This window comes from Thalia democratica, chromosome 8 (assembly GCF_965202585.1).
Source record: "Thalia democratica chromosome 8, ktThaDemo2.hap1.1, whole genome shotgun sequence".
Lineage (NCBI taxonomy): Eukaryota > Metazoa > Chordata > Thaliacea > Salpida > Salpidae > Thalia > Thalia democratica.
Window position 1 is genome coordinate 20,842,935 of NC_139172.1, and position 19,205 is coordinate 20,862,139.

Below are 19,205 nucleotides of genomic sequence, written 5' to 3' on the forward strand. Positions count from 1 at the left end.
TAAGTTTATTAAAATATATTTTAATTTGTGTTAAAATTAAACTAAATTTAAAACCATTTTTGTAGAAAACATATTCAACTACTTTATATTGTAAGTTAAAAATGTTTGAAATATATCAAAAAGTAAAGACAAAACTTTACTAATAAATTTTTAGTCTGTTAATTTTTAATTTTAACTGAATTGTTATAACTTAGTAGTATAAAGAGCTTTTTTTTAAATATTAATTACTTGCATATCATTTAACACTATGTTTAATAAAAACAAGCTGTTTTAAGATTTACATTTTATAAATTTTTTAAAAGTTTATTTTGAATTCATTTTTGTATATTGATTTTAAAAGAAGTATATACAAAATCTTTAATTTACAACTATTAAAAAGTCTCTTAATAGAAACTAAGAAGACAAAACAATAACTAGTTTAATTTACTAAAACTTTATTTAGTATTTACACTTTTCAAATTCGACAAAGTTCAATCGAAACCAGTAAAACTTTATAGTTTATCTATCAAACCGTTTACTACGTGAAATGTCCTATACTTATGCTAATAAAAATTGTAAAACACTTTTATGAAAAGGGTGTTGTTGCTTAATGTGTCTAAGATTATTAAGTATTAAACCAAAATATTCATATAGTTGAAAAAGTTGGATAGGCCATTTAATAAATAACTTATAAGTTAAATAACAATATTTATAAACTAAAATCTATATGTTTTTTATGAATAATTAGGAAAACGTAAACATTTAAGAATTTAAACTTATTTGGTTTAAAAAATTTGAATTTTTTATAATATATGTAACTTGTTATTTATAAATTCTTAAAAATTTTCAAAAATCTGATACACTTTTTTCTACTTTAAAAAACTTCAGACTTAAAAACAGTAAATTATAGGAAAAATTTTCAACAAGTATTGAGCTTCTTCTTTTAGTCTTCAAAAGCCTTGATGTACCTATTATTTAATTATTTTTATGTTTACCATAAAAGAACAATAACTTATTATGGGTAAAAAAATTTAAAATTTATACTTTTTAATTTCAGTTATAAAAGTTTTTTTTTTTTTTTTTCTTTTAGAGTATTGGACTATTTTTTAAACCTATGCTTTGAAATTCAAATTAAAAAAATGTTAATACATTAGTGTTCGAAAAATTAATTGTGTCTGTTTAGTGTTTACACATGTATAAAACCTTGAAAAAATTAAATTGTCTCTCAAGACACAAAACAAAATGTCAAAATACACAAAACTTCATCATTAAGAAAAAAAAAATTAACAGAACTATTTTTTTAAACTTTCAATTACCTGTCCTCCCTCCAGACGCCCATGTCGCTGTACTTCTTCTCGAACGGGTCGAGCCACCGCCACGGGTACGGCTTGTGCAGCTGCTTGTCCTGCCCCCTTCCCCACTGCAGCTGGTTGTGGCGCGCGTGGGTCGGGCACACGACTGCCAGCCTGCCCCGGAACCTGGTCACCCTGCAGTCCTTGCACATGCGGTTGACACCCAGACGCCTCTTCAGTCCTGCCGTCTGTTTTGTTTTTATTAAGTGAATTTTTGTTCTATTTATATAAAAATAAGCTTTCTCAGTTCACCAGTCTGTAAATAGTTACTGAAAATAAGAATTACTGAAGATCATGGGTGAATTTATTAAAACTAAAATCAGTCTACTAAAAAAAAGTTAACTATTGACTACATCTAAGTTTGAAAATATATGCAAAGTCATAAAAAGTTATAAATTTTATGTAACCAGTTATAGACATTTTCTAATCTTACAAAATATTGAAACTAAATTCAAAACAAGAATAACCTATAACTACTACTATTATTGAAGTAAAGTTGTTACTATAGTTTATAAATTAATTTGCATAACACAAAATACTGTTGCAGTTATGAATAAAATAACAATATAAAACAAACTGAAAAACTAGTATCATTGGAATAGTATAAGCATTTTAACTGTTCAAAATATAGTTTTAATTGTTTGTTAACAAAAGATCCTAGTGAGGTAACTTCACTGGAATATAAATAAAAACAAATTATACAGTAATCTTCCTTTATTCTACCAACATATGTTTCTGTGTGTCAACGAATCAACACACAGAAACATATGTTGGTAGAATAAAGGAAGATTACTGTATAATTTGTTTTTATATAAGCATTTTATAAAATTTAGATTTTGTACACGTGATAAGTTAGAAATAGTAAACCATAACATTTTGACGACAAAACAAACAAAATGTTACAACATTCTATGATGCTATAAAATTATCAGATTTTTTTTTACTATCATAAACTATGTACCATTCTATAACATTATAGTTTTTAGCAGCTCTTTATTGCAAAATAAATTTTATTACTTACAAAACACATCTTTTTTATCAACACACCAACCCAAAGGTCAGCAGCTTTTTATAAGCAGCTGGCATACTTTTCTAGAAAAATTTTCTAGCAAGCAGCACTAATAGAAAAAAATTTGCAGGTTGTAGTTTTTTGTTATAACCAACAAAAGATACTGTTTTTAAACGAAATTTCAATAAAAAAAGCACTAGTAATTACTAATTATCAAACTAAGAGTTTAAATGTAAGTTTTTACTACAACAACTTTATTTTTATTGTTTAAAACGGTATGTTTTAAACTGAAAAGTAAATCCTTAAAAGGTCAACGCTATTTTTTAGTATATATTATCTAAAATATTTTTTTAATTTATAAATACATTTATTTTAAAATAAAAACAGGTTACAATTGTTACTTAAAGTATAAAACCTAAAGTAAAACCAAGAACACAAGCATTTTTATTAGGTATTCTATTAAATTTACAAAGGTCTGAGCAATTTTTTTTTATCATTATATTTGTAAAGTTTTTATCAAAATACTACCAACTTTAAACAATATCCCAGCCATAATTCTCCAGTAATAAGCCCAAACATAGTCTTTGAATAAAATGATGTATACTATTACAGGGTTGCCACTCTTTGAGACAAAAAATCTTCCCTGAGTGACCAAAAATTTCCCTGAGTAACCTTAAATTTCCCTGAGTTTCCCTGAGTATTTTTCAAATCTTAAAAAAAAAATTCTATTCTAACACAAATTATTAATACCTCATTCTCATTTTTCTTCTTTAATAATAAAAGGAAGGTTGTATGTGTATGCTTCTGCATTAAATTTATGAAAGAAACTGTTTTCAAAAACTCAATCTTAAAAGGTTTAAACCAACTAAAAATTAAAAACTAAATTTTTGCACAACTTTGTGTAAACTTGTTAGTTAACTTTCTACATAAAAGAATAAAGTTTAATTTGTTTGACATTTTAATTGACAAAATTTAATTATACTATAATAATAATTTCACATGAAGAACTCACTTAAATGCATACATAATAACTTCATTATGACTTGTATGTCTTTCCTAGCAACTGTTCTGAATGCAGTAAATAAAACTTAAAAGCTTAACATTATTGTAAAAAAAACCTGCAAAAACCTTTAGCAAAGCGCTGTTGCTCAAGATATGCCAAATATTGGGCCCTAGAAGATTTTACAAATTTTAACAATTCAGAACTTAGTTCAACTGTGCTTGGTTCTAGACTGTTTGCATATAGATGATCTTTGATCATTCTTCGTGACCTTATTGTCATCTCTCCCATATCAGTTGATATTACTTCCTTATTTAAGGTAAAGCCCCGTTCAACACTTGCCTGGCCATTGTGAAGCACAAAAACAGCCTCAAGGTCTCAATATTGAAGAACTAGCCGCAAGGCTAAAAAAATTCTAAATAACCACTTAAATAATAAAAATTACTACTTTTGAACAAAATATTGAAACTGGATTAACTAAACCTCATTCTAGATCTAGAAAAAAATTTCCCTGAGATTTTCAAAAACTTCCCTGAAATTTAGAGAAAAAATCAAAACTTCCCTGAGTTTCCCTGAGTTAAAAGAAAAATGCCAAAATTCCCTGAGTTTCCCTGAGATTCCCTGAGATTTTCTACAGTTTGGAAATTCCCTGAGATTCCCTGAGTTCCCTGAGTTCCCTGAGTGTGTGGCAACCCTGCTATTATCTCAAAAACAACCAAGTTCCGAACAATATAGTGATTTTCAAAACTTGACTAAAAGATTAATAAAATATTATGCCATGGTGTCAAACTATTTTAATTAAATCAATTTCAGTTTTATAATAAACACTGTTCTTACAATCACTTAAAATTTATACTTTAAAAACTAAGTGTAAAACAATTGTAACCTGTCATTTTTTATTCTACAATAAATATAATTTGCACTTTTTTGATCACAAAATATTGAGGACTGTAAAACTGTAAACCATATTCAATAAAAATAACAAAATATATGTTTATTAGAATATTTAGAAGCTACTTGTTATACTAACTCTGCAGTTATGTCCATCAAGTTTAAAAATAACTGTTTGTATTCTATTTTAGATGTAAATGAACTATTTATTTGTATCTAATGTTATCTAACCATTTTTAGTCATTTAAACAATTGTTAACAGTTTAATGAACAGTCATGCAAAAATCATAGCAACTATGCAGTGTGCATTAGATTTAATTGTAAAAATACAGATTATATCATAAATATTTTTATCAAAGTTGAAGAATTAAATTAAAAACTAATTACAAACCTGCTGGATTTGATTTTGGTGGTTTACATTGAGCAAAGTGGCTGTTTTGACAACATCATTTTGAAAGTTTTGCTTTAGTGTGGTTGACAGTCTTGTAGCAATTAAAACTCTTCTGCATAAGCTAGAGATTAGTGACATCTTTACTTTAAATATTCTGTTGAAGTTTGATACAAGTTATAAATAAGTACATAATTAAAATACAGACTTAACAAACTTCAACTATTATTTTAACTAGGTATTCTGTAGTTAATGGTGAAGAGCAAAAGAAACCTCTTAGTCTTTTTAAAGAGTAGTTTTGAAACTTACACTAATTGTTATAGAATTTTTTTTAGTTACACTAGACCAGGGTTTCTCAAAATGAGCTGTTTTAGAAAGTAAGGGGGCTGTAAAAATAAAAAGAGTAAGGGCAAAAATTCCATAATCTAAAACTTACACTATATATTCTGGAGGTGATGTTGAAGAGAAAAAAAAGTATTAGACATATTTAAAATAAGTTTTTAGAAAAATTGGAGAGGCCATAATTTTTTTTTTGTTTTTTAAATAGAGCTTAATGAAAAAACTTTTGGGTAACCCTTATTTAAAAGTTATTATTTTCTATTTTTTATAACAAAGTTTTAAATCTATCTTAGATTTCAATCAAAAGATCATAAAAATCTGTCATCAAAAATTTTTATTTATGTGATTTCAGGTAGTTTTATATGTCATTAAAATGCGCCACTAAATTGGTAACATGTTGCCTTTGTTGAGCTCATAAATGTGCCTAGAAACTAACTTACTATAAACAAAAATTTAAATGACTATTCACCTGAATTTCAAATAACTATGTAGTATTTTATAAAACTTCTTTAAAAGAAATAACATTTCATAATTAGTTTTAGTGAAACATATATAAAAACAAAAAATTATGTTGATACAAAGTATTACAATTTTATATAGTTAAATAAAAACAAACTGTAAAAAAAACTAATCAGTTTAATCTTAGCAATAAGGAAATTTTTAAATATTCAAAACAACATTTGACATAGAGAAGGTTAAATTGAGTTCAATAGGTTTCTTACAGAAGTACTAAATCAAAACTGCAAAGACTTTTTTACTAAAAATCTAATTTTTCACCATTTTCAACCAAACATCTTTAATTTTTTACTTATAGTCCATTACTACTGAGGACATAGAGAGGTAAAACACTCATATTCCACAAAATGTAACATTGGTTCTTATATGAAAGCTTAAAGTATAAACTATAAGTCAATTTCTGTAGAATATGAAATATTTCACAATTTTCAAGATACAAACATTTTTGTAAAAAATTCCGATACAGATGTTTGGACTGCAACTTTTTTATTGTTGGTCTTCTTCAAAATTAACTGAAAATCTATTACCTTTATTTTTGGAGCTAGAGACCTAAAATTTTCAGGAAACATTCTTTATATAGTTAATGTTCTGACTCAGTAAAAAATTATCTTGTTTTTAATAAAATTTTCAATAGTGAAATTCAGAATTATATTGCAACCAAATAAAAGTGTGCATTCTGATGTTTCTAGTATTTGTTTGGTGAAGCTTAGGGAAAAAATAATTTCTACTTCTCTTTCAACATTATATAACAAATGTTTCAAGTATGGTTGTTTTTCCTTAGTTGCTTAAATTTGCTGAGGTAACCCCAAATTATAAATATGGTAAAAAATGACTTTAATAATTACCGTCCTATTTCTCTTTTATCCCCATTTTCAAAAATTTTGAGTTTTTAGTGTGTGAGAGATTGAATAAATTATTTTTGTTTAATGAGATACTACATGAGAAACAATATGGGTCTAAACAAAACAGTACAAATGAACTAATTTAAAATAAGATTGTTGATGAGTTAATTGAGGCTGGTGAGAAAAAAAGAAAAGTTGCTCTGTATTTTTAGATTTGGCTAAAGCATTTAATACAGTTAAACATAAAATTCCAATATCAAAGCTTAAAAATTGTTATATAAAAAGTTCAATGTTAAACTTAACTAAAGACTATTTAATAGACAGAAGCCTATCAACTGTTAATAATAATGTTGTGTCTGAGTGTGAAATTGTGAATGTTGGAATACCACAAAATTTTTGTTTAGGTCCTTTGTTGTTTTCTGTGTATATTAATGATTTTTTTTCTTCTGAGATAAATAATAGATTGTTTGCCGATGATGCCTGCTTAAGCAACTAATATTGTATTCCCAAGTATTTAAATGAAACTACTTAAAAAAAATTGCTTAAAGTTGATAAATGGTTGCATGCTAATGAATAAGCTTTTTACAAGTTAGTCAAAAAAAAGATTTTTGCTTTTCAATAAAACTTCAAAAAGTTGTGAGTTTAGTGTTAGGTTTTGTCTATTGAGCAAAGTGATAGTAAACTTAGTTGTGGTTTTGGATGATAAGCTGAATGGGAAGAAACATTTGAGTTCTCTGAAATCAAAATTATCTTGGAATTGTTGTGTTTTGTCAAAGTTGAGATATTATTTTGCCCAAATACACTTAAAATGGTATATTAAAGTTTGTTTTAACCACACATCCAATATTGTATATCTGCTTGTGGTGGTACTGCTGAATTTTACTTAAAATCAATTGTATGTCATTAGGACTCCTACTTATCTACAAACTTTTACAAAAAATGAACTAGTCTAGAAACACTTATGCATACATATTTGAGATAATTCTACATTTTTATCGAAAAATAATTAGATGGAATTGTTTAGCAATAGTTTTAAGACCAACTCCAAAAAAAATACAAGGTTACATAATTTCATTGCAGTATAGCTGTATTTTAAACTACATGTATTCAAAGCTTTGGTTAAATATTCATAATTTTTTTCAAAACCGGTTACTGGATCAATGTTACATTATGTGAAAAGCAGGAAAGAAGCGTCAACGTTTTTACCAGTTTACAAAAAAAAAGCAAATAATACTTCTATAAATTTTAATTGTTTTTATTAATTAAAGCAGGTTTTTAAAACTTCTAAACAGATAAATCATTTGATTTAGCATTTTTTTAAGTACAGTAAATCAAGTAATAAACCAACATAAGTTAAATGTCAAGTAACTTAAGTAATAAAAATTATATTTTTTCAACAATATCTTAGTTAAAAAAATTACTCAGTCTGGATATAATAACTTTTTTTTGGTGTTCACACGTTCAGGTATCCCTGCTATTTTTATTAACTTAAGTTAAAGTTTAACTTTAAAAAAATGATACGATGGTTTTTTAAACTAAGTATCCTAAACAAAATATTTATAACATACAGTTTAAAAGTGAGTCTTATTTGAAACTATAAAAATTATTTTTTTAAAAACAGTTTTTGCGAAACGGACTTGTTAAAAAATTTGTGTTTCTCGACCATGCAATTTTGAAAAAAAATATATTTTATCTCTCTTAAAGACAACTGATTTAATTAGTTTCCTTCTGCTATATAACAGTTTAGTTTTCAAAATATTTCGATATATTGTTTATTGGACGACAAAAACAAAATTGCCTAAACTATTTGGCCCTAGGACCTGGTGCAGTGCACGAAAATTCCTTTTGGTTATTGAGTCGCATACCCCGGATACCTTTTTATGTCTTGTCCAAGACAATATAATAAAATTACTATATGATATGTGCATATAGTTACTGTATGATGTATATACATATATGGTATGAGTTACTAATCAGTTCCAATTAAAAAAATAACTAAAAAAAAATTATAAAACCAAGTATTTTATGATATTTGTATAACATTTTAACAATGTTGCCGTAATTGAAAAAAAGGCCAGACCTAGTTTTTATATTGTATGTGCTAAAAAGTTGTGAAATAATACGTTTAATACTAAAAGAAAAAGTATAAAAAAGTCATTGAAACTAGCATTAAATCTAAAAAATTTCGAATATTGTATGACTATAGCGTAAAAACATGGTTAAGTTTTAAAACTGGCTAAAAATCAAACACACACAAGTTATCCGAAAATTTCTTGAATAATATCTTAAGTTTATTATGTTTTTTTTTTTTTAATTTTCCTGCAAAACAACATTTGCTAGAAGTTTTTTTATTCTCTAAAAATTATTTCGATTTTAAACTTATAATAAGATTTATTTAGCACTATAAAATTAAGTAGTTTTTGTTTTAATTTAAAAATACGTCTTTAATATTGATAGAAAATTGTAGTTTTCAAACTTTTTTAAGCAATAAACAAACACCAAAATACTTGTTTCACAAACACTGTGTAAAAATTTTTATGAGCTAGATAAAACAAAATAAATTTATGAGTTTGAATAATAACAATAAACTTTCAAAAACTGTTTTAAATCTTATTTTGTACTTCATAAATATATAAAACAAAACAGATGTAAGTGTCTAATTTTAATAGGTATTTACTTAAAATAACAAAAAAAAAATCAGAAGTTTAGTTATCAAACAACCGTTTATAGATGAATTTAATTAAAAAAGTCAAAGCACAGAAAATATTTATTCTTACAACTAGAGTTTATATGAACTATTTTTGTTATTATTGAATTAATATTCTAACTGTATCTAATAAAAAAAACTTACCACTAGTCCGTTATATTTATTTTATTGTAATGATAAAAATTTAAATGAAAATATATTTGACTACTTTGAACTTTGCTAAAAAAATTTATATTAAAAAAAAATTGTTTATATGAAAGTTTAGCTTTTAAAAAACTTTATTCGTAGAAATAAAATAAAACTTTGCTCTGAAGTGCGTTATACACAATGGTTACAATGTTTAAAACTTGAAAGATAATTTTTATGGAAATAGAGTTACTTTATAGAAAAAAAACTCAGATGAGCTTATTCTAATGGCATACTATTTCATATAAAACAAATAATGTACCAAACTACAAATATGCAATTTAGTTATTAAAATTAGTTGTTGCAAATAAACAATAAAAACTAAATTTATATGAAAACATATTATTACAAAAAATATAAAGTAAAATAATGTATAAAATTATTATGATCAACAAATACTAGAATATAAATACACTAATTTTCTGTGGCACTGAAATTACTAAAACTTTGTTTAAAAAAATCAAATGTCGAAAACAATTATTAAAATGTTTTTTTTGACGCTATCTATAGATATAAAAGCAACAAGTAGAATACAAACGAGAATAAAACTTTACAGACCTGATATGAATTAGAATAAAAAAAAGCTATTTGAGCCCTTTAACATTTATAAAAATTCATGACATAATGAAAGTTACTTGACTTGTGTTTTTTATAATCTTTAAATCTACCCAAACTTTATTTGAACAATAGTTTTTTAGTTTAAAATAAATACTGAACTATACATTGCATTTAAAAACTTGTTTTTGAAGTTAAACTAGTAAAAATACTCAATCTCGCCTAAAACACCCACGGCCCCCACACCCCGTCGCGAAGTTGCGGGTTGCTTGTGACGTCACAGGGCGGATACGTGACGGGCACCGACGTTTTGTTGTAACTGGCGATCCTGCCCAGCAAACTTTCCACCACCAGGGGGAAGAAGGGAGCGAGGTCGATTCTCTCTTCCGGATCGGCGACGACGTCGTAAAGTCGCACGCTCGGCTGCACACTGGCTTCTGATTGGTTGCTGCTCGCGATGTTGCTTTGATCTGATTGCGGCTCGGGCACCCAATGATCGAAACCTGACAGAGAAGTTATCCTGATTTTTTATTAGGTTGTAAATTAAATAAAAAATATTAGTGAGTGTATGATTTATTTCTTTAACTAAAATTAAAAGTCTCTAATTAGTAAAAAAAAACTATGGTATAAAAAAAATAGGCACGCGCCTATGTGCATGTAAAATAGTTGAAAATTTTAACTCAAAGACCAGTTGTTCTTAAATTTTCCTGAACTTTTAGTCAAAAAAAAACTTTTGTTAAAACTAAATTGTCCTGGAGAAGACGATAAAAAGTATCCATGGTGCGCGACGCGAAAACCAAAAGGTTTTTTCGTGCAACAGGTCCTAGGACTAAATACTTAGATCGATATTTTTAGTCGTTTAATATACAATATATCTTGTTAACTAAAATGTTCAAAATTATGGGTTAATCAGATTATTACTTTTACTACTTAAAATAAATAAACTTAAACTATAGTAACGGTAATTTATTGTGAACTTGAATTTTTATATGTCATTACGCTACATTTTAATCACCTTTATTTGCATTCTAGAATTATTTTTAGAATTTTTTCTATTATATTTTGTTCTTTATTTACTTACAACGCTTTGTTTATAATCAAAATATTAACATAAATCTGTTATTTTACCTACTACCTATTGCAGGGTTCGGCAGGTCAAAAAAGGAACAATTTTAATGCGCTAAAAAAAAACAGATTTTTTACTAAATTTTTTAAACAAAAAAATTTGGCGATAAATTCTGTTTTAAAGATAAAAATTAATTCTAAATTTTATAAAAATTTATAACTTGTTTAAAAAAAAAAGATTTTTATGCGGCCCAGGGGCCGATTTTTTCCCACCCCTGACCTATTGTAATGCATCATTAGACTTATTTTTTCTCCAGCTAGGACAGTATTCTAAGAAAAATTTTAAAGTCATACAAGATTCAATATAAATTAAATTTCAATGAAAATAAAAAATTGCAAAAAAATAAAAACAATACCAGGGTCTCCAGTTATAATTTTCCACCTTCCGCTTCTAAGCGCTGCTTGTCCTTTCAGCGTGTCGACATTGTGCTTGTTAGGGTACGGCTTCATAGCAGGAGTCGCTCCACCGAACCTCACGAACATCGGGTCTATCGAGTGCAGCAGCTCAACTCTATTCGACTTTTTCGTCCTGTGCACGGGGTAATACATTTTATTTTTTTTAAATAAGAGTATGAATATTGTATGTATCACTTTATAAAACATTAAATAGTAATCAACATGGTATAAAATTTCAAAGAGAAAAAAAAAAGAACTTGAGAAAAACCAATTTAGATTTAAAATAGCTATAAGTATAAAAAACTAGATTTTATATCTAACTTTATTTTTGCAAGAACTACTAATTTCACGAGGAGAAAAAAAAGTCTAGCGTTTTTATACAAAACTTTTAAAATTTCACTTATTTGTTGAATAATTGTACTACTAGACTGCTTAGTTTAAATGCACTTTATATTTATTTACCTTAACAAACTTGTTATTTATTTTGATGTTCTAAGCATAAAATTTTCTAGTCAACATATACAATAATTATGCTTAAACTTTATTATTATATTTGAAAAAAACTATACAAGTAACAAACTTATCGCTGATAAATTGCCAGTTGTTGACTCCGTCCAACGGTTTAGTGTCACTGTAATCTGTAATTCCAGCCAGGTGACACAATGTTGGGAACCAATCCGATATGTGCATCAATTCTACATAAAAATATTATTGTTAAGTTAAAAACTACGTTAACTTAAATACATAATAATTATTTTTTCTAAAGTTTAGTCTGCAAACAACAAATACAATAAAAAATACATATTATATTTGTTTTCCTTTAAAAATTAAAGATCTCTCAAAGCAACCGAACGTAAAACATTAATTTAAAAATATGGAAAATGGTATGAGGGTATTTGAATATAGAATATCGATTATTTTTAAAGCCTCTTATTAGAAAACAGAAGAACTAATAACTATTTCAATAATAAGAACACAAAACTAAACTTTATTTTAATGTAAAAAACACAGAAGGTCTAGTTACTTACCTCTACTGACACCTTGTTGCACTCCTGGGCCGTGTACAAACCCAACACCCCGAATACCGCCCTCCCAAGCTGTGTTCTTGCGCCCCCTAAGCGGGTAATTGTTGCCACCGTACAACGTCTGTCCTCCGTTGTCTGTTGAAACACAAGAATATGAAAATTGTGAATAAAAATTGTGAATTGCACTTTAAGTTTCAGTAAAAGCTTTATATGGTTATTTATTACGCGTTTTTTATTAAGGTAAGCCCGTGAACTTATGTTCAGTAGTATTGAGTTTGTATTTGATATACATTACAATTATACAAGTTTAAACTAAAGTATTTTAATATATAAGTTAATCTATAAGGGACTTAAAGTATAGCGTTTAGTCCGAAAAGTAAATATTACAAACACAGTTTTATATGTATGCACAATGTGCATTGCACATACACAATGATCTTAATTTTAATAACTTTTAAAGCGACTTTTTTTTAAAGAAGAAAGTGTTATTTGTACTTAAAAATGCTTATCTTACTAAAAGATATTGAAATAGTTTTTAAAACATAAAGACATAGAAAAAGTCTTTTTGACTTAATTTTATTAAAAAGTTGCTAACAGTCTTAGTTATTTAATTTTAGACAAAATTTCGACTTAAAACATTTTAGAACTTATGTTGAATTTAAAGTATTCTTTTTTGCTTATAAATCTATTGCAGACAAGAAAAAATATATAAAGTAAAAAATTACATAGTGTACACTAAACCTTTATAGTATAAATTTATTTACTAATAATAATACAAAATAAGTGTAGATTGAAATCTAAATACAATACCGCTCAACTTTCATTTGATTTAATATATGATTTATTTTAATGGTAGAAAAACATCAACCTTACTCTTCCTCTACAACAGGGTTTCCCAAAGTGGGCAATGACATATATAAAGGGGGCTATGAGCAGCAAAGGAGCCACGAGGTCATAATTTAAAACTTACACTGGATATTCTGGAGTTGCTGGTGAAGAGCAAAAAAAAAGTAGTTTTTTGAGTAATCTTGTTGAAAGGGGCCATATTTTTTTTAATTTCTTTAAAGGGGGCCAAGCAAGCAAGTTTTACTCACCTATAATTCTAATTTTAGAAAACTAACCAGTAGAAAACACAATTACTGTGTTATTCAGCATTTTGTTCTCTTTCAGTGTCACCACAATATCTCCAATAGCATCGTCCATTGCCGTTGTCATGGCAAGTAGATGCCTCCTGTTAAAATCTTTCACATGAGGGTATTTATCAACATACTTTTCCGGGGCTTGAAGCGGGTCATGAACATTTTGAAAAGCCAGATACATGAACATGGGCTGTTTTTTGAACAAAATTCAATTATCAAAAATATACGGGTACTTAAAAATAAAAATATACAAAGTAAAGATTCTAGAAAGTCATTTATTAGCAATTTGATAGGTCGGTATTAATAGATTACGCATGATGTTTAGGTGACACTATAATCATTTACGTTTCAACAGTAACCTTTACAATTGTCTGATCTAAATCTTCTGTTTTATACATTTTATATAAAAACAAATTCCAACCAATCTAATGTTGGCAATTAAAAAAATAAGTTACAGATTTTATAATAAACTTTAACAGAAACTTCTTTTAAAAAAAATGTTTAATACTTGTAATTTTAACTCAAATATAGTTTTGGTATAACTGTAACTCATTGTAAACTGCATTTTTATTTTAACGAAAAAAATATATATACTATTTTAATCGACACACTTATATACAAAGTATTATTTTGCCAACATAACTTTTAAAGACTAAAATTTAAATTTTTTTAACTTCTTTCAAATAAATAAAAAACAGATAATAAAATTTAAAATTTTATCAAATAACAAAGTTTTAGTTATATACTATTGTGAATATATTTAAAAATTAGTTTGCTATTAAACAATAAAAAGGAAAAAATCTAATTTTTGTAAAAGTGTTTGTTTAAGTTGTCATTATTTTCTGTATAAAAAATAATAAATTAATTAATTATATATAAACAAAATTTCACGTCATTTTAACTTAGTTGCAAATTTCAAGCAAAACTATATAATACTTAACATTTTAAAAGTATAAACAGTTTTTTAAACTTTTAGCTTACTTTAGCTTCAGTAACCAAAAATACTTGAACTTTTTTTTGATAACAAAAATACTTATTACTATTGTTTAATACTTTACAAACAAGTTGATAAACAAAAGATCTTGGTACCATATTAATAATCATATCAAAAATAAAAATTCTCACCAAAAAATATTAAAACTATATTATTTTCTGTAATTTTGATTTTCTTTAATTTATATATTCGAGTTGTTATGTAAATTTCTATTTTAGTGAAAACATGTATTAAAGGTCAAATACTTTTAACAGCAAAATTTCTTTTATTGAGATTTGCCAAATATTTTTAGCAAATTTTCTCCAGATTTAAAAAATTTCTTTCAGGTTTTTTAATTACACGTTTTATGGTCTATTTTTAAGTTTTAGGTAAAAAACTGTGCTAAAAAGTATAACGACATTCAAAATATATTTTTTAATAAAAAATCATGACAAATTTTTTATTATATGATAGGTTATATGTGTCAAATTGAAATTTTACTCCTAACATGTAAAGTTGTTTTAAAATTCCAGATTTTTTTAGACTAAATTATCAAACTCTAGGTTTTCCGAATTCTAGGCAACCCCTTTTTATTACACACTTGAATTTAATATGAAGTTTCCATAAAAACAACTAATGAGGCAATACTTTAAAAACTAAACTACTACTACTTTTTAAAATTTACAAGGTAAACCAAAATGTTTATAGAAATACAAAACAAAAGTTAAATATTAAGAACCTTATTTTTATTATGATTGTTAATCAAACTAATAGCTCGATCTCTGTACTGATAAGTTGAATAGTTTTTGTTAGCAGTATAGTCTACATTCTCATTGTCTCTGAAATCATAACCAGTAAAGTGAACATTCTTTTCGTGACACGGAACTTTGTGAATTTTGGTGTAATAATCCTCTGCACCGCCGTAGTAACCTGTACAAAGTATACAATTGTGAAAATTAATGCTGTGCTACTTTTTATTGTTCATACTCTATCTCTATCTATAAATACTTTTCATAGTATCTTTCTAGACTCGTTGTTGTATTTTTTTTATATTCAATTTTTAAATGCATTACAAGATTATAAAAACAAATGTTAACACTTGTTATTTGTTTACTGGTAAGCAAACATTTTAAAATACATTTAGATTTTGTAAATCTAATGGTGTAAAGGCTATTATTCTCTGCATGGTTAGACCACAATGCATCTAATCTAAGAATAATCAGGTGCAAAAAAGTATAATTTTTAGGACCATTAGAAATAAATAAACTTTGTTTATAACAAAATTACACTTAGATACAAAATTCTTGCCAAATATCATTAAAAAACTTTTATTAAAACTTTGAATTGAAATTGTAAGATGTCATATAATAATTTGGCATAACACATAAACAAAACAATATGTTGCTCTCATTAGAGAAAAAAATATTTTGAAGTGAAAGAAGTTAACTTATAAACATGTAAATCATTAACTTTCAGAAAACATTTTATTTTGTTTTATATACAGTTATTGTAATAGAAACATTTTCTAGTATATTATACACAGCTGTAACACTACTTAAAGTATTTTTTAAAATCTATGTGTCTCATAAAATTGTCATGTCCATTAAAAAAATTAAACAATTTTACATACTCAAAAAACTGAGTTAAATTTAGATATGTTTTTTAAAAGATTAAAACTAAGTCTATATCACAAAAAACTTTAATTTTACACTGTATTCTTAAGCAAAAATAAAATTAATAGGCGAAAAAATGCTTGAAAAATTTATAGTTAAAATTTTTGTAGAACTATATAGTTCATTGTATCATATTTAATTTTGTTATTTTAAAAGTCGTTTATTACTTAATATTAAACTAATTTAACAAATTAAATAAGAAGTTATTCTTCAACATTTATACTTGCAATACTTTTTAGTTATGTTATGTTTAGCAAAAAGATAATCACCATTTTTATATAAAAATATTATCTCCATAGAGATCAACATTTAGAATTCAAATCCTAGTGGGCTATATAAAAAGTATACAATAGTAACACCTAAAAATTAAGTTTTTTGAACCTGACATCATTTTATAAACAAAACTTTTATAAAAAAACAAAAATTTTCAAACAAGCAAAACTACATATTAATAGGTTTTTAAGGTAGCATAAACTAACTCAGTATAAAAAATTATCAAAGGGTTCTTGTTTTAAAAACCAACAAACTTCTTATTCACATTGAAGTTTGTAGTACTTTCGAGAGTTTTACTCTCTACTCAGTTATCATTTTAAGGATGATAGTGACAATCTCAAAATACTATAAACTTTTGTGCATGTTAAACTTTTATATATTTTAAACTAGAATACTTTGACGGTTTTTTTTATCTAATAACAGTTTAAAAAAATCACAAAACACTTTTATTGTGTTCAGGACAGATTTAAGAATTATACTCATATATAAAAACTTTTTTTACAGAATTATAAATAAAATAAAAAAGTATTTATTTAAACAATCCAAACATAAAAACTTCAAAAAGAAAAAAAAATCTAACAAATGTGTATAACAAACCATAAAAGGAATCAAAGCCTCTTCTAGTGGGTACACATTCCTGTTTGTAAAACCCAAGGTGCCACTTGCCTATCATGTGGGTTTTGTAGCCTGCTTTTTTCAACTTCTGTGGAAGAATAACTTCATCAAGTGGTAAGCTGTAAGGCTTGGTAGGCCACATGACTCCATGTTGTAAACCTGTGTGGATCTAATTCATTCATTAGTTGAACATAACTAAAAACCAAACATTTAAAGTATGATAAAAAAGTATGTTGATACATGGACTTACAGCATATATGTGTTAATAAAATATCATTTCTTTTTAACCTGAGCGAGGATATAAAAAGTAACTTTAAATAATTCTTATTGATGATTTCAAATAATGGCTAAAAACTATTTCCTTCAAGAATCTAAAAGTTTCATTTTTTATAGAAAAGACAGTAAATTTTATAAAATGAATCAGTTGCTTTTTTTTCTAGTTTATAGTTTTAATTAATATAGTTTATTGAACGATAAAAAAAGCACTAAAAAAATTTGGTCTAAGGACCTGGTGTACAAAGGAACCTTTTGGTTATCGAGTCGTACACCACAAACGTAATAAACAAAAGTACAATTATTGCAACAGGTAAAACTTAAAAAAAAAGTTTTAATAAAAAACTATAGATATATAAAGTGACCAAAAAAAAACTAACTAACTTCATAAGCTATACTTACTATATTTCTATATGAAAACAATATAATTAATTTCAACACTTTTTCCAACAATGTATACAATAAAATCATTATAAAAACTAGCAAATAACATTAAATATTTTAAAAGAAGTTACATAAGATTAAATGAGATTTAAATCAAGGACTTTTACTACCTACATAAAATAATAAAAATCTTTTTTTGTACCAAAAAAGTTTAGAAAAAAATAAATTTATGCAGCTAAAACTAGTTACAGCAGTTAATTAAAAAAAACTATGGTCATTTTTTATCTAAAAAACAGTTACATACCTGATATCTTCCAGTCATTAACTGACTTCTAGATGGTGTACAAATTGGTTGAACATAGTAATTTTCTAATCGCAAACCTTCTTTGCTAAGCTGTTTTGGTTATTAAAGTTAAAAATATAAGGTGTACTATTTTAAGTGTTTTAGTATTGACTTTAAAATTAACAGTTGTGTGTTGGTTTTTTTTTACAATTAAGTGTTTACCTAATAGATCAATAACCATTAGAGGTAAAATAATCGAGTTTTCTCAAAATTTGCAATTATGCCCAGTTCAGAAGTGATAAAAGATTTAAATTTATAACACAGATAGTTTTTACATTTAATAACTTTAAAAATGTTCTTAATAAATTTTAAATATTTACTTCAAAAGCTGTTTGTTTTAGTTAAAATAGATATTTTAGAACAAAAATATTAGACTCTTTATACAAGAAATAATAGTGTTTGTATAAAGAAGGAGAATACTTTAGTATCAGTGTGCAGTGCATTAACTTTTTTTTTGTGGTTTTATGCATATAGCTTTTTAATTTATTGAGAACCACTAAACTAATTTGTTAAATAAGCTTCATCAATATAAAACCTTACTTAAGAAGCTACATTAAAAACTTACATTTAATTTTTAGATAAAAATTCTTAATTTTCAAAAAAAAAGGAAAAAAGACATAAAATAAACAGTAACACTTTATCAATAACTTTTTTTCGTCTAAAGAAGTAGTACCTTATCAATATTTGGAGTAACTACTTTAGAATTGTGATACCCAACATCATTGAAACCTAAATCATCAGCAAGAATAAATAAAATATTCACCAAAGAAGCTCCTCTAACAATACTTAAATAAAATATTAAAAAAATGACTGACACAAAAGTCTGCATTATAGGTTGGCAACTTCTTTAGAAAAATTTGAAGCATTTAAGCTACAACTATCTGCTTGATTGACTTTAAAGGTTACTATAGTTCAATTTTTACAATTTAAAATAAAGTGGTCGGCTGCAGTTGTAAAATTTTGGAATTTTTTTCATTCATAACATTATGCAAATGAGGTAAAGTAATAATACAGCAGTATACTAATAACATTTAAGTCCCTATCCTATCCCTAACCATTTTTACCTAAATTTCTTAATCTATCTATACTATACCCTTACCTCTATCCCATTAAATCCAAACATATAAAAATTAAATCGAAATTTGAAATTTATTAATTAAAACTTAAAACAAAAAAAATAAAACATTATCCAACCAGAAACGGCTTAGATTTGCAACGATGC

The 19,205-nt window shown here is 25.8% G+C and overlaps 2 protein-coding genes across 3 annotated transcripts; both read right to left on the reverse strand.

Moving 5' to 3' along the window:
* Positions 1-362: 362 nt before the first annotated feature.
* On the reverse strand, positions 363-4,772 carry LOC145842694 (uncharacterized). Its single transcript, XM_082950170.1, has 3 exons — positions 4,623-4,772; positions 1,296-1,519; positions 363-947 (listed from the first exon to the last, which is right to left on the reverse strand). The coding sequence occupies exons 1-3, from the start codon at positions 4,758-4,760 to the stop codon at positions 923-925; spliced, it is 387 nt and encodes a 128-aa protein (XP_082806296.1). The 5' UTR covers positions 4,761-4,772; the 3' UTR covers positions 363-922.
* Positions 4,773-9,829: 5,057 nt separating this feature from the next.
* LOC145842174 (arylsulfatase B-like) lies at positions 9,830-18,783 on the reverse strand. 2 transcript variants are annotated; one of them, XM_082949573.1, is made up of 9 exons: positions 18,657-18,783; positions 17,945-18,034; positions 16,966-17,152; positions 15,162-15,352; positions 13,432-13,639; positions 12,314-12,445; positions 11,866-11,980; positions 11,246-11,418; positions 9,830-10,267 (listed from the first exon to the last, which is right to left on the reverse strand). In XM_082949573.1, exons 2-9 carry the CDS (start codon positions 17,960-17,962, stop codon positions 9,987-9,989), a joined length of 1,305 nt encoding a protein of 434 aa, XP_082805699.1. In that variant the 5' UTR covers positions 17,963-18,034; positions 18,657-18,783; the 3' UTR covers positions 9,830-9,986. The 2 variants fall into 2 exon arrangements, with proteins under 2 accessions (XP_082805699.1, XP_082805700.1); XM_082949574.1 differs by having other exon boundaries at positions 16,966-17,142; positions 18,657-18,692.
* Positions 18,784-19,205: the final 422 nt, after the last annotated feature.